Source organism: Lacerta agilis, chromosome 1 (assembly GCF_009819535.1).
Source record: "Lacerta agilis isolate rLacAgi1 chromosome 1, rLacAgi1.pri, whole genome shotgun sequence".
In the NCBI taxonomy this organism is placed as follows: Eukaryota; Metazoa; Chordata; class Lepidosauria; order Squamata; family Lacertidae; genus Lacerta; species Lacerta agilis.
In genome coordinates this window covers 47,982,940-47,998,424 of record NC_046312.1, presented here as the reverse complement: position 1 = coordinate 47,998,424, position 15,485 = coordinate 47,982,940, and the positions used below count along the sequence as shown (strand labels likewise).

Here is a 15,485-nt window from a genome sequence, read left to right as displayed (position 1 = left end):
GCCATCTAGTCCGACCCCCTGTAATGCAGGAATCTTGACCAAAGCATCCATAACAGATGACCATTCAACGTCTGCTTAAAAACCTCAAAGGAAGGGGTGCCAACCACCTTCTGAGCAAGTTTGTTCCACTGTTGAACAGCTCTTGCTGTCAGAAAGTTCTGATTGTTTAGTTGGAATCTTCTTTCTTGTAATTTGAATAGATTGGTTCTAGTCGTACACTCTGGAGCAGGAGAGAACAAGACTGCTCCATCTTCCATGTGACAGCCCTTTAGATATTTGAAGATGGCTATCATATCTCCTCTCATCCCTTGATCATCTTGGTCACCTTCCTCTGCATATGTTGCTGCTTGTCAATATCTTTCTTAAATTGTACTGCCCAGAATGACACAGCACTCCAGGTGTTGTCCGACTAAGGCAGAATATTATTTCCCTTGATCTGGGCACTATACTTCTGTTGATGCAGCGTAGAATAGCACTAGCTTTTTTTGCTGCTGCATCACACTGTTGACTCACCTTAATCTTGTGGTCCACTCAGACCCCTATCTCCCTTTCACTTTCTACCGGCAAGCCAGGTGTCCCCCATTGGTTATTCCTGCCTAAGTGCAGAACCTTAGTTTGGTCCCTATTGAAATTAATTTTCTTAGCTTTGACCCAGTTCTCCAACCTGTTAAGGTCCTATTGAATCCTGATTCTGACTTCTGTGGCATTAGCTACCCCTCCCAGTTTGGTGTCATCTGCAAATCTGATGAGCATATGCTCAATACCTTTATGTAGTGCTATTTTTCTGGGAGAAGGTGCCAGAACTCACCATGAACGCCTCCCTTCTTCTCTTATAATGGCAATGGCGCTCACCTGAGAGGTGCTGGAATTGAATTCCGGCGAGTTCCAGTGGAAAAACAGCTCTGCCTTTATCCAAGTTGTTTATAAAGACATTGAATACAACGGGCTCAGGACAGAACCTTGCAGCAGCCCATTGTCACTTTTGTCCAGGATGATGAGGAACCATTAGTCAGCACTCTTTGGGTTTGGTCAGTCAATCAGCTACAAATCAGAGGCGGAGCTAGCTGCTCCAGCACCCGGAGCGGCACACATGCTGTGCACCCGGGGACAGAGCAAGCATCCCAGGGGGGCACTGCCCACGGTGAGCATCCCAGGGGGACGGGGCAACAGTGTCACCCCCCCCAGATGACACCCGGGCGGGCCACACCCACCACACACCCCTTCCTCTGCCAGTGCTACAACTCCCCCTCACAAGTGTGGAGAGTGCTGTTGCACTCAGGTCCTGTTTGTAGGCTTCCCATAGGCACCTGATTGGCCACTGTGATGAAACTTTGGCCTTACCTAGCAGGGTGGTGCTTACATAGCGCTAGTTGCAATGGACACATCAATAAATATGATTACTAGGAAGATGGGTAATGTAGTGAGGGACAGGAATACTCTGTCTTTATTTTAATGCATGTGCTGAAGCCTCAGAATGAGCAGCACATCTTTCTGGGGGAAATATTAGGACAGACAGCTCCCCACAATCCCCTGCTTAGATCCCCTGGGTCTGGGCTCACTTTTTGTCTTCTTGTTTGTACCCAATACATTTGTGTGCAGCTGTTAGTGTTCTTAATTTCTTTGTGTTTTTAGAGCAGCGGAGATGCTTATTTTTGTGTTCTTTGCATGTCAGATATAACATGCATGATGAGAAAGTGCATGTTAGCACTCTCCCTGCTTGAAGATGTGTTGGAAAGAATATGTATGCCGTCATCTATAAAGTGTGGCACGATAGGAGCGTTTTCCACAAAAGCTGCAGATCCTTACTGTGAAATTCTCATGCTACACTTGATACACAAAGATTCTTTCTATAGGGCAACATACTTAGCTACGTTTGCATCTTTTTCTGCTTCAGAGGCTTACCTTTGTTTTTAAAACAGCAGATTTTCTTTGAATCTCTGATGGTCCAGAATATTATTCAAGATATAGGGCATTTAAAGAATAATTCTAGCCAGGCCTTTGCTAATAAGCACTTCTAAATTCCACTAATTCACTTCCCATTAAACACAAGGCTGCACTGCTCTGTAAGAATACGTTGAGGCTGAAAATAGTGGGGAGACAGAGGAAGTGTACTCCTTTCCACTTACTGAATTTCTGTAGTCAGTGACAAATGGGAAGAAGGCTGCTTTTGAGAAAGTCCTTTTATCCTCTGTTATAGAAGGTTGGGTCCAGCCCCAACCTTATCCTTCTGTATGGACCCAGTGGCTAAGAGTCAAGTACGTAAGTCAGAGAGGCAATGGTTTGATTCCCAGTTAATAACTCAAGTGGAGAAGGCAGTTATAGCACCAGGCCCCTTTCCCACAGTTCAGGGATGTTCAAGTAACAACTGCTAGGTGGAAGCAAGGCTTTCTGAGGAGCAGCAGGTTTCAGTTGGGAAGGCTGCCCATTCTGCACCAGTAGCGGAGACTTCAGCTCAGCATATTGGGTTCAAAAGAAGCAAGACGGGGTCCTTGATAGAACCAGTCACGTACTGGCAAATAGCAACCCCAAATCATGCTTGTATTTCACTCCTGGTTCATGACTGTATTATTCGCTTGGCAGCTCGACTGCATCCAATAGTCACAACCGCTCCACCAGAGTCTGGGCCTTTTGGCTTAGGAGCAGCAATTAGGAAAAATGAAGAAGACCCTTAGTCACTGAAAGAAGCCCCTCTTGTCTCTAGAGTCAGCACCGTTCTCTCCTGCTGCCTCAGGAGGGGCTGGAGCAAATGTCAAGGCTGTTCTTCTCCTTCATTGGAAACATGCCGGTAGCCAGGAGGCTGGGACTTGGAACGGAAGAGTACTGTCAGGAGCAGGATAGTAAGCAGGAAGAGGATGGATCCACAGACAGCCAAAACCACAATAAGTTCTGCAGAGGATGAAATGGGGGGGGGGGGAAATGCTTATGGCACTTGAAATCACTTCAGTCCTCCTTTGGCTTATCTAGTGGAACAGCCTCCACTCACCTGTGTCTTTCATGGTGCTTGCTACCTGACATTCTTGTTTCCAGTCCTGTGGAATAACAGGCTCGGTGAGTTGCAGGAAATTCAGCAGGGGACAACGCTGTGTGCAGCCAGGCAACTGCACTGGGTAAGGCTCCTTCCCACTCTCATTCCGAAAGAACATCTCCACTGAAAAGTTACTAGGAGCAAAACGGAAGAGAGGAACTGAGATTCTGAATATTTGACGTCTTCATATCATGTTTTCTACTGGAATCAAGCCCTGAATCATCGTACAACTCCCTTCCACCCTTAGATGTATGAGGAATGCTAGAAATTAACAAATGCTGGGTTGTCCCTCCTTGTTTTTGAGCAAGGGGCAAAAACTAAAAATTAGACTGGATGTTACTTACAAATAACTCATAAAAGTACAGTGGTGCCTTGGGTTACAAACACCTTGGGTTACAAACACTTCAGGTTACAGACTCCGCTAACCTGGAAGTAGTACCTTGGGTTAAGAACTTTACCTCAGGATGAGAACAGAAATCACACGGCAGTAGCAGACGGAGGCCCCATTAGCTAAAGTGGTACCTCAGGTTAAGAACGGTTTCAGGTTAAGAACGGACCTCCGGAACGAATTAAGTTCGTAACCAGAGGTACCACTGTAAATCTAGAATGTTTTCATATTCATCAGATCAGGGGGCTCAACACAAGACTGTTAACAGGAATATACTATATGCGCTTTGGTAGGTGTTCTTAAATTCAGAGATGCATAAAAGTACTGTTGATATTCCTGATTGTAATTCTATCAGTGTCATATCAGACGTAAGGCTTTACTAATATATTCACTGGTAACTCCATCAGCACAGGGGAGAGAAGTATAAACCCTTCTTCATCTTAAGATTGTGAGTCTTATTTTTACCTCATTTCATCTCTTGTGAATATGTGGACAAAAATTAAGGTACAGCAGGCTGATAGATTATTGCCTCTGAATACTATTTCCTTTGATTGATATGCTTCATGAAGCCCTCACCCATCATCCTCTTGATACAGCTCAAATATATGACACGAGGCATATGGTGGTTGCCTCCCGCTGTAAACATCCAGAGCCATCTGCAGTGCCACAAGGGTGGTGTCATGCTGAGAAAGAGGAAGAAAAATGTGAACATCTCTTTTGTGCATACAGAAGGGGCCTGAAAACCACATTTCAGAAGAATAAGAAAGGGGACTCCAGCACCATGGAAGAAAGGCTGGCACCTATTTCAACACCCTGTTTGGTTGTTAAGTTGCTTTGGGTTGCCCTGGACAAGATAAAGTGACTAACACATTTAGTAAGTAAATAAATAAACTAAGCGGAGCATTTGGAACTGCGCTTCAAGGAGAGGCTAAGTGACAAAGTTCTCTGTTGCTTGTGAGAGCATCTGGGGTTTTCTTGTAGCCTCCGTAGTTGCCGCAAAGAGACGGAAGTGCTAATTTGCTTATTCCTTTCACAGAGCAGGAGAAACTCTGCTGGAAGCTGCCACTGGTTTTTTTGTTCACAAGATGGTAATAAGGAGAAGGCAAGCACAGATCCCAGAAACAAACTTACTGCTGAGTACATTAGCATTTTGAAGTGGTGAGGTGTGGAGGCATTTGCAGCAAGAGTAAGGTTGTTCCTTATTTGAGACAGAAGGACCCCTGCAGAAATAGAACAAACTATCAGAACCTAGTTCTTGACCAGCGAGTGAATGCTCCCCCACTCCTCCCCAACCTGCCTTCCATGTTCTTTCACTTACCACCCTGCAAACGAGCTTTTTCCACCCGTTTGTGGATCCCAAAGAGGAATTCGAAGCTGAAATCTTTCAGCTGCTTCAGCTGAGTCATCACATTGAGGGTTACCCAATCGGGAAGATGTTTTTTGTGTGTTTTCTGGAAAGATGTCGCAAGAGAGAGAGGGGCCACTCAGAGATACAAACTAGGTGAACGAGAATGAAAGACCCCACCCACCCCAAGTTATGGCAGCCAGTCCGGAATGAGCTTGCCCTATGGTCCAAGGCAAATCTTTGCCCTCTGAACTTAAATGTCTCAACCCAGGACCACAGATGCATTTGTAAAGCAATGTTGTTTGGATCAAAACTCAACAGCCATTATGATCAGAATTCATGAAGAGAAAATACTTTGCTTTCAAATCTTTGGTGTGCTCAAGGGTTGGGGATGCAGAGGAAGGGACTGTGCTTTCCCAACAGCCTCCAGTAGCCTTCATTTTGTAAACTCCCAAGCTTTTCTTCACAATAAACAGATTAATCTACTTATCCAAGTGACACATTATTACTTGCATGCCATTTCAGGTCTAACATGCCTGACTGTGATGCTTGCACTTTTAGGTAAAAACTGATTATGCAAATTTTAACGTTGCTCTAACATCTGTTTCTCAACTTGACAAGGGAAGCTTCTTTGCACATCTGTGGCTGACTCTAAAGTAGACGGGATAAGCCTTTCCCACAGAAAAGAATTTCTGTGAACAGAAATGGTGTTGGAAGGAAGTTTCAAATCTGCTCTGTTCTCTTGCGATCATCTCACTTCTCAATGCATTTCCCCATTAGAGCACAATTAGGTAAAGGTAAAGTAATCCTGTATGGTTAAGTCCAGTCAAAGGTGATTATGGGGTGCAGTGATCATCTCGCTTTCAGGCTGAGGGAGCCGGCGTTTGACCACAGGCAGCTTTCTGGATCCTGTGGCCAGCATGACTAAACTGCTACTGGTGCAACAGGACACCATGACAGAAGCCAGTGTGCACGAAAATGCCGTTTAGCTTCTTGCCACATCAGTACCTATTTATCTACTTGCACTGCTGTGCTTTCAAACTGCTAGGTTGGCAGGAGCTGGGACAGAGCAACATGAGCTCACCCTGTTGTGCAGATTCGAACCACCAACCTTCTGATTGGCAAGCCCAAGAGGCTCAGTGGTTTAGACTACAGCGCCACCCACATCCCTAGACCACAATTAGGGCCATGTGGAAGGGCCTGCCAGAAATGGAGCCCCCAGTGTAGGGGGCACCTCCCTTGGTGCCCACTAAGGCCTTTTGCCCCCTCCCAATTTTTAATTTTTTTTGGGGGGGGCTGTTTGTTAATTTGTTTGCTTGGGTGGTCACATGTCAGTGGTGGGTGAGGAGGAAGGCAAAAAGTGGGTGGAACAACAGATGTGCAGCTGCCTACGTTACAGCCACAGAGACCAGAGCTTTCTGCGCACGCGTGCACACACACACACAGCTAGCTCTGCATCCTCCAAGCAAGCAAAAGCACTCAAGGTGCAGAGCAGGGGTAGCGAGAGGTATAGCCTGGGGAGAGGGAATGTGGCTTGCAAAGGGAAGAGGGAGAGGGAATGTGGCCTAGAGTAGGGCGGTCCAACATTTCATACCAAGTGGGCCACAAGAGTAATTCAGCATGGAACCTGTGGGCCACACACAGCTTTATCACACCCATTAGGGGGAGGGGAGAAGTGAGGCCAAATTTGACACACGCCCCCACAGCCTGCATACTGCTGGCTAACCAAGGCACCAGACTTTGGGAAGGAGGCACAAGGCTCTGGCAAGGTCCCAGAGCCCTCCCAACTCCTCCCCAAAGCTAGGAAAGTACTAACTAGGCTTTGGGAAGGAGACGGGAGGACTCCAGGATCCTGTCACAGCCCTCACACCACCTCACCTGGAAGTGCAAGGGCTGCTGGGTGGGGTGTCTCATGCTGCCATGGGCTGCCAAAAAGGCCTTGAGGGCCGCATTTGGCCCCTGAGCCTGAGCTTGAACTTCTAGAGCCAAGAGCACAGACAGCTTCTGATACTACCCAGGTTAAGAATTTTAAATGGGTTGTAGGGCAAATGACTAATGAATACAGATGGGCAGCTCACTTCACAGAAGAGTGTGTCGTATACACTCCAGACCGATTCGAGGGAGACATCCTGGTTGCCCGTCTTGTTTGCCACCATCTCCAGAAATCCCTGCAGGAGCAAAGGACAGTCAGCTCTTCCATCTCTCCATGCCACCACGATTGTATAAAGAGATAGAGAAGTACATCAAACTGGACATACCATGTACTGGATGGTCCTATTCACATACTCTGCTGTCTGCCGGGTCTCATTTTGCAGCTGTTCGTAACGGGGACAGGGAGATAATGGAAACTTCAGGAGCTGGACAGATGCAAAATAGAGATGCTCACTAAGAGGATCATTTGACCGTTATTCCATCTTTACAAGCAGTGCTAACTGTTGCATCTGCTTATTAGTGGGTTAATTGCTGAAAGCAAAGTGATACTTCTAAGAGAGGCTGCCTGCCTCCAGTCAGGTAAAACGGAGCCTGAGAAATGCAACTTGCTCCAAAACAGGGGAATCGCTAAGGAATCGGAATGAAGAAGTGGAATAGTAGTATTCAGGGTAGATGAAAACAATTGAAGAGAGAGATAGAGAAGTTCTTAATGCAAGAAGGTCCAGTCTACTGGTATTTAGGTCTGAAAGTGACTTACATGCTCTGCTGAGTCAGGTACTGTGTGGACAGGAATAGGCTGCCAAGAAATATTGGGGTTGAACACTTGCCACCCTTCTGGAGGGTACAGTCCTGCCAGATTGGCCTCGGCACTCATCAGGGTCCGATCAAAATCTGTGCTGCGTATGTAGATCTGCCAGAGTATAGAATCAAATACAGGTCATCTATGTTCATGGTTCTGCTGTGGTGCTGATCTGATTTAGACATGCTCTTAACAAGAGACATAATGAGGAAGCTGGCAATAAACAGGTCCAACAGAGTCTGGTCAAAAAAACAATTTGATATGTATGGCTATTCTGAGTATCTGAGCTGCTATAGAAAGCAAAGTAGAGGCAGCAGATGAGCTAGAAAATCAAGCATAGCTGTGGTTAGGGAAACTACAGAAATGGCAATGGAACTTCACAAATCCAAAACACAGATGTTCTAGCCTTGAGTTATGTGTGTGTCACTCTTTCCAAGGCTACAGGCCACCCACGTTGAATGCGGAGTTGAGTGCTATTGTATCATGCCTTGAAAATGCAAAGTGTTGTTCTGGGCTAGCTACAAGGACACATCATATAGAGGTCCCCTAATTATCTAAAGGACATATGGAATGGAGGGGAATTGGCGCAGACTGAAGAAGCCTGCATATGATGTCTGTGGAAATCAGTTATGTTGTCTGTAACCCCTATCTAAGAGCCCTGCAGATGTGCCTCTATTCTTCACAAGGAGTTTAATGCTTCAATGTCCCTGGTGGGCAAGTCACTAACAGGAGTGTATCTATGACAGCACAAAACCTACAGGGCAAAATAAAGCAGCTCCCACCAAACAGGATATTCCACTTGAATCCTCACTTATGCAAATAAACAACTTGAGTTCTAAGAAGGGAGTGTATGTCATACATAGCCTAGGACTTAAGAACACCGATGCATAATGTAATCCAACAGTGTGGAAATAAGCACCCTTTGAGAAAATTCCCAATCTCTTAATTTATCCCTGTTTCTTTAACTAGTCTTTGTTTTCAACAGGCACCTCATGTTGTTATTCCCTGAAGCATTTCAGAATGCGAACCTTTACTCCACATATTTTGGTCTGCTCTCAAATGAGTTCAGTGGGCTTGGTGCAGTCTTTTAAAAAGACACACTGTCAGCACACAGTATATTAGTTTTTTTTATTAGTCTTCCAAAAAAGATAGCAAGCTGAGCTACCTGCAGATAAGCAACAGATAGTGGAGGCTGAATGGTGCCTGGGTTGGATTTAGTTTCCAGTTCTGATACAAATGGGCTGAATCAGACCAGGTGCGACACAGGCTTTCCCAGGAAGTTGAGGAGCAACTAGAAAAGTGCTCCTTGTCCATATATCCACTCTACAAGGCATATGAGATGGGGTGCAGGTACAATTGTTATTATTTGTTTGTTTACATTTGTTGGTTGCTTTATCTTGCCCAAGGCAACCCAAAGCAACTTACAGCCAAATTTAAAACAATGTACAATTTTCAGGCCTCAACAGCTGTTCAGTCCTACTCCCATGTACAAGAGCAAGGACTCTTTGCCTTCAAGCCCCATACAAGTCACTTGACCATGCTGTTTCACAAAGAAACAATAGATGCCTGGAGAGAAAATTGCTCCAGAGCAAGCCAAGCTACATGTCACAAGAGAAAACCCTCTGCAACTTTCCCTCTGCCACCTTCTTCAGTTGCCACTACTGCTGTATTGCCAGGTGCAGGCACTAAGTCAGCAATGACTCTAATGCAGGTAAGAGAACAAAGACGTGGGGCTTGAAAAGGTCCTCCCTGCAATATGTGCAAGTTACATGCAGCATACCCAGGTTGGCAGGGCATCACCTTAGAAGACATGAGCAGCGAAGGCAACAGAAGCAGGGCTCCTGCTCCGAATTCATCCTGGGCTAGGCCAGCAGGCGGATAATATGGGGGATGATCTGTGGCCAGGCAGAGTTGCGATGGCTTTCAGTTCTCTGTCTCGTTGCCAGTTCACACATTGCAGCATAATAATAATAATAATAATAATAATAATAATAATAATAATAATTTATTTATACTCCGGCCTTCCCCGCCAAACCAAAAGAGCAATTACCCCACTTGCAACAAGAACTGATTGCATTTTGGACACACCTAAAGAGCATTAGTAGAGCTCTTTAGGTGTGCTAAGCAGACTTCTGGAAGCCTCAGCCAATCACAGTTTCTAGAACTGTGATTTCAGGCATGCAAATCTCCTGCAGGTGTTAAAAAGAAAGCCCACAGTTGACCATGGTGGAACTGCAGGGCCCATCGCACGAAGCAGCACTTAGCTTGGAAACTGACACAGGACGAAATCCCCAAAGCAGCACTGCTGTTACCTACCTAGGTTGAGCTCTAACAGGATGGGCACAGAGGCTAATAAAAATGTTCCTGAAGAGCTTTCATCATCATTTAAATTGTAGCTTTCGCTGGAAAATTTAGGGGCCTACAAGAAACTGATGCTTTTGAATTATGGTGCTGGAGGAGACTCTTGAGAGTCCCATGGACTGCAAGAAGATCAAACCTATCCATTCTTAAAGAAATCAGCCCTGAGTGCTCACTGGAAGGACAGATCCTGAAGCTGAGGCTCCAATACTTTGGCCACCTCATGAGAAGAGAAGACTCCCTGGAAAAGACCCTGATGTTGGGAAAGATGGAGGGCACAAGGAGAAGGGGACGACAGAGGACGAGATGGCTGGACAGTGTTCTCGAAGCTACCAACATGAGTCTGACCAAACTGCGGGAGGCAGTGGAAGACGGAGCTGCCTGGCATGCTCTGGTCCATGGGGTCACGAAGAGTTGGACACGACTGAACAACAACAACAGGAAACTGTTGCATAGGAATAACACTTTGTCTAATATATGCTGCTGCTGCTGCTGTAGAACAGTCATGCTATGCTATAACACCACACCAGCGGTGCCACAGTTAGGACTGCCGGACTAGGACCTGGGAGACCACGATTCAAATCCCCACTCAACCAGGCAGCTCCCTGGGTGATCTGGGGTGAGTCGCTGTCCCTCAGCCTAGCCTACCTCACAGAGCTGTTGGGAAGATCAAACAGGGAAGGAGAACTGTGTATGCCACCTGGAACTCCTTGGAGGAAAAGGTGGGAAATAAATGTAGAAATAAATAAATAAAAACAATGTTCCTAACAGGAATAAAATAGGCCTATTGCTCCATTTCATACTGTCTTTTATGCACATTCAAAACAGTCTACTGAGTGGCACTGAGACAAAGTTAAATAAAAACACCCAGAAGGTGGTTAACAATCCAGTTGGGCAGGTTTTTGTGCATGTGGCAAGGCAAGACTGACATCATAAATTCCAGCTTGACAGCTGAAGTGCATCACAGGGTTTGGGAGATCTTACTGTTGTATTTCCCTGAATTTGGTTCATGGGCCATGCCTTCCATTATCTGCTTTCATCACTGAGGAAAAGGCAGTGGAAAACTACAGGCCAACTCACCAGAGAACTCCTCACAGTTCTCAAGAGATTTTTCAACAAACATGTTCAAACATGTCCATCCACTGGCATGAGAGCAGGAGAAAATCATCTGATCAATACTCTTATCAAGTACCCCCATCTCTTATTGTGTCCAGTGCGATTCCCTTTGTCTTGAGTGGCCTGTTTGACCAAACAAAGTTCAGTCCATCTCAGATGCCATCTTCTTATTCCTTTTACTTTCCTTTACATCGCTGCCCTGGTCAGCAATTGTTTATTGTTCCTTTACTATTTTAACCCAAGCAAGGATTTGACAAACTGTTTTCACGGAAGATGCCATTTGAAAGAACAGGCTTTCATGTTGTTCCATTATTTTCCTCAGCCACTTACTTAGAAAGAGAGAGAAAAGAGATTTTAATATAGGGAGGGCAAAGAGGACACAGCATGGTCATGATACCTCTAGCAATTTGCGACAATGCACTAACCTCTTGTCTATTGTATGAGGAATTGAGGAATCCATCATAACGCCTTCGAAGTGCTCGACCAAGGTCCCACTGCTGTTGCATTCCTTCCTACGCGTATCAACAGCAAGAAATTAACAGCAAAGCAGGTTTTTGTGCTTAGTTGCACAACCACACACCAACGAAAATGAGAACAAATAGAGCTACAGCGTGACCACTGTTGACACAGGAAATGTTAACCAAAATCTGTTCTGGAATGAATGACACAGCCCTCTGCTCCCCCTGCAGCATGTTTTGCAGGTTGTTAAGCTATACATATTTTGCTTTTATAAAAACAGCAACAGGGAACACTGTTGTCTTTTAAATAAAGTTATTGCTTTCTCTGATTTTAAAAGGCACTGTCATTTCCTGAAGTAGGAAAGAGAAAAGGAAAGCGGAACTAAAAATAGCTCCCAGGAAAAGCAGCAGCAGCAGTGGCAAAAGAGGAAACCTCAGACTGGAGCTGCATGGAGAATTACCCCACCACCACCACAAATAATAACATCCCATGTTTTGACACAATTTCTTCTTTGAAGAAAATAGTTCTGCATTCTCCTGTTGAGAAATGGGTTTCCTTGGGGGTTCAAAAGTTTCCCACAGGTGTTTTTTCCTGAAATACCCACCTGAGAAAGTTGCCCAAATCCCTGAGGCCAGGCGTTTTCCTGATAGGGATCTCGGGGGTAAGCCTTCACGGGAGAGCGGTCTCCATGGCGGTATAACTAAAAACCAAAATAGTTCACCGTTAGACAGCGGGTGCTGGCGGTGCTCTACCTCTCCTGTTTGCCCAATTCCCATGCATTTCGCCTCGGGCCAGAGATTACTGGGGCTCTTGCTCCACCCCAACCCTGAAGCGAGGCGAGGTTGCTGTCAAGACCTGCAGGCGACTCACACGACAGCCAAAGGCGCTGGGAGAGACGCAGCAAAGAAAGAACGGGGGGGACGGGGACCAAGCACCCTGATCTTCTTGGGTCATCCCTGGCTCCTGCTATACCAACACTTAGGGCTATGATTATTATTATTATTAAACCCAAACCCTTGCAATTTTCGATTATTTTCTTAACAGAGAAATCTCAATCTCGGCTTCGATTGCAAAGCGCTCCGTCTACGCAACCTGCAGCGAAGAAAAGCCACTTGTTTTCAACACGAATTTCATGGGTGTGTTGTTGTTTTAAAAAAGGGCCGATCGAGATTTTCCTCACTTTGCTTGCTGACCATTTGGGGCTTGGGGAGCCTTGTGTCACGTGGCAACCCCCCCCAAAAGACCGCCCCCCTTAATCCCTTTCTTTCTTTCTTCCCCCCTCCTGCTGCTCACCAAGGTAACAAAGCGGAGGCTCCGAGCCTGGGCGACCGGCAGGACGATCTCAAGGGCGAGACTCAGCAGCAGCAGCAGCAGTGGGAAAGAAGCGCTTCGCCAGCTCCGCCGCTTCCTTCCACCCTCCATGGCTTTGCTCCCTATCCGCGCCTAGGCTCCCTCGCTCGGCACCCGTACCTTGGAAAGAGGGAGTGAGCATGCTCCACCTCCCGAGCATGCTCAGTATCGGCAACCGAAGCTGCTGCTGCCCATCTCTCCCATTGGCTCTTGAGAAATTCCCTTGAACTTTGTGACCTCTTAACGGGGGGGTTCCCACCCTCCCACCCCGAGGGAGATTTTGCTTAGAAATGGGACAGTCGCGAAATGGCTGGGTGTTTTATTGTTATTTTTTAAGAACCACTAGAGGGAGTGGAAGTCCCTGGAGAGGTCGTGGAAATTGTTTTCCTGCGTTGATCACAAAGGGTATGCAAAATAACAGCAACAATAATAACAATAAAGTACTGTATACAACCTCGGCCAATAAAGCGAGATGAGCGCCGCAACCCCAGAGTCGTCCACGACTGGACCTAATGGTCAGGGGGTCCCTTTACCTTTACCTTTACTGTATACAGCAGATCAGGAAAGGTGCCCCTGAATGCACGAAGATGCCGCCGTGGTAAACAGCAGAGGCAAGGAAGTTATTAAAAGCAAGACAATAAAAGTCTTGCCCAAACGGGAACAGATGTTGACACAAACCCATGCACACGCACGCCCACACAAACGCCAAATGAGGCAATCAGGGATGTTTAAAAACAGAATTCGAGGAGCATGCTACTTATTACAGTGAGATCAATTAATTAAAAAAACACACACACATTTAAACACCAGAAGCAGAAGCCAGTTTTTTTAAAAAAATTATTGATTATTATAATTTAACAAAGGGAAAAACATCTTAGTCCAACTGTTACTGTATGACATTACAAAAAAAATTTTTACATACAGCGTTATAGCGGAAGCCAGTTAGGGAGGCAGTGGAACAATAGGAGAAGGGAACTTTAAAGGTGTGCTTTAAAAGGTTAAGGAGATTGCAGAAAAGGTGGGTGGATTATTTGTGATAGCACTGCAGAAGGTGTAGGGGAGGGAGTATTCAGAACTGATGCAACAGTGGTGACGTGAGATGTTGAAGCCTTTACCAACAAATGAAAAATTAACAAATCACTAGATCTAAATGGAATCCAGCCAGCAGTCATGGGGGTAGCAAAAGGGGGTGGGGGACAGCTGCCCCCCCAGATCAAGGAAAACAATAGAAATACTTAATAACTGACCAATCACATCGCTTCTAACCCCCCCCAAAGTCCTTACCGCGCTAACAAAAATCCTGGCAACGCCCATGCCAGGAGTTCTTTAAAAAACTCAAATGTGAAATTGCTTATACCGGTATATATGTATGCTTGTGTCTGTGTACAACAGTGGTACCTTGGGTTAAGAACTTAATTCATTCTGGAGGTCCATTCTTAACCTGAAACTGTTCTTAACCTGAGGTACCACTTTAGCTAATGGGGCCTCCTGCTGCCGCGCGATTTCTATTCTTAACCTGACGTACTATTTCTGGGTTAGCGGAGTCTATAACCTGAAGCGTCTGTAACCCGAGGTACCACTGTGTTTATTTACCATCTTTCAAGGCAGTGTACAACAATATACACTAATACAATAAAACATAAAATACTATTAAAACAATATTATCCTTGAAAATTTGACTGACTCCCATCAGCTCCAGTCAACACAGCCATACTGATTGATGAGAGTTGCCATCCAAAACATTATTATTAGTTGTATTAGTTGTATTATTAGTATTCTGCCCTTTTATTCATAGATGCTAGAAAATATGGAGGGCACCAGGTTGGCAAAGGCTGCTGCATACTATTGCTCCCGCTTCATTACAGCTGCTCGTGCTCCTGTTGCCATCACTGAAAGGTGGGAATCGAGCTGTCTTTCCCAGCCCCTGCTGGTGGAAAATGAGAGTGCAATGTCGATTCACTTCCCAGAGCCCTAAGTGATGAAAAGGAAGAGCCCCTTCATTTATAGGTAATTTCCATAAAACTAATGACTTCACTGTGACAAGCAATGTGCAAACAGTCCATAAATATAGATATTCTGGTACAGTATTTATAAACCATTTGATACTAATAATTTCTAAGTGGTGTACATAAAATGTTTAAAAAGGGACATACAAAGAATACAATTAAAATCCATCCTACAAACAGAAAGCTACCTTAAAATGCCTGCTGAAACATGAAAGTCCTTGTCAAGCACCTGAAGTCTAGTAGCAAGGGGGCCTCTCTAATGTCACTCAGGGAGAAGTTCTACAGGAAAGGTCCCACCATACCGAATGCATGGCTTCTGGTAGTTACAAGCCGTGCATCTGAACCCTGCAAAGGCCATTAGAGAGACTCCCACAGAGATGTCAACGATAGATATGACAGCAATAACAGGGATCAGGCAGTCCTTAAGATATCCTGGACCCAAGTTATTAATTAAGGACATTGTAAATTAACATGAGAACCTTGACCTTGAGTGTTTACAACCCCCCCTGCTCCCCAACTGAGGATAATGCTTCAAGTATCTGATGAAATGGACTGTAGTCTATGAAATCATAACCCATATTGCCGCAATGCACTTCTTAAGGCGCCACAAGACCGTTGTTTTTGCTGTGAGATGCTAACACGGCTACTACCCCTCTGGGAATTGCCCCATGACAAAATCTTTCCCCAGAGAGAACATCCAATGAAGA

General features: G+C 45.5%; 1 protein-coding gene across 1 annotated transcript; it reads right to left on the bottom strand.

Annotated features, from left to right (window-relative positions):
- Positions 1-1,413: 1,413 nt before the first annotated feature.
- Positions 1,414-14,086, bottom strand: ACP2 (acid phosphatase 2, lysosomal). Its single transcript, XM_033145822.1, has 12 exons — positions 14,057-14,086; positions 12,716-12,865; positions 12,027-12,122; positions 11,389-11,475; positions 7,448-7,600; positions 7,017-7,115; positions 6,837-6,926; positions 4,732-4,864; positions 4,545-4,633; positions 3,990-4,096; positions 2,984-3,159; positions 1,414-2,886 (listed from the first exon to the last, which is right to left on the bottom strand). Exons 1-12 carry the CDS (start codon positions 14,084-14,086, stop codon positions 2,750-2,752), a joined length of 1,347 nt encoding a protein of 448 aa, XP_033001713.1. The 3' UTR covers positions 1,414-2,749.
- Between the last annotated feature and the right edge of the window lie 1,399 nt (positions 14,087-15,485).

Bases quoted from the DNA above. Each gene is read 5' to 3' on its own strand.
- ACP2 (XM_033145822.1), bottom strand. From the start codon at position 14,086: ATGGGCGTTGCCAGGATTTTTGTTAGCGCG. The intron at 11,476-12,026 runs GTGGGTATTTCA...TGATACGCGTAG, and splicing joins GATTTGGGCAACTTTCTCAG to GAAGGAATGCAACAGCAGTG. The intron at 7,116-7,447 runs GTAAGTCACTTT...GCATCTGTCCAG, and splicing joins TACCTGACTCAGCAGAGCAT to CTCCTGAAGTTTCCATTATC.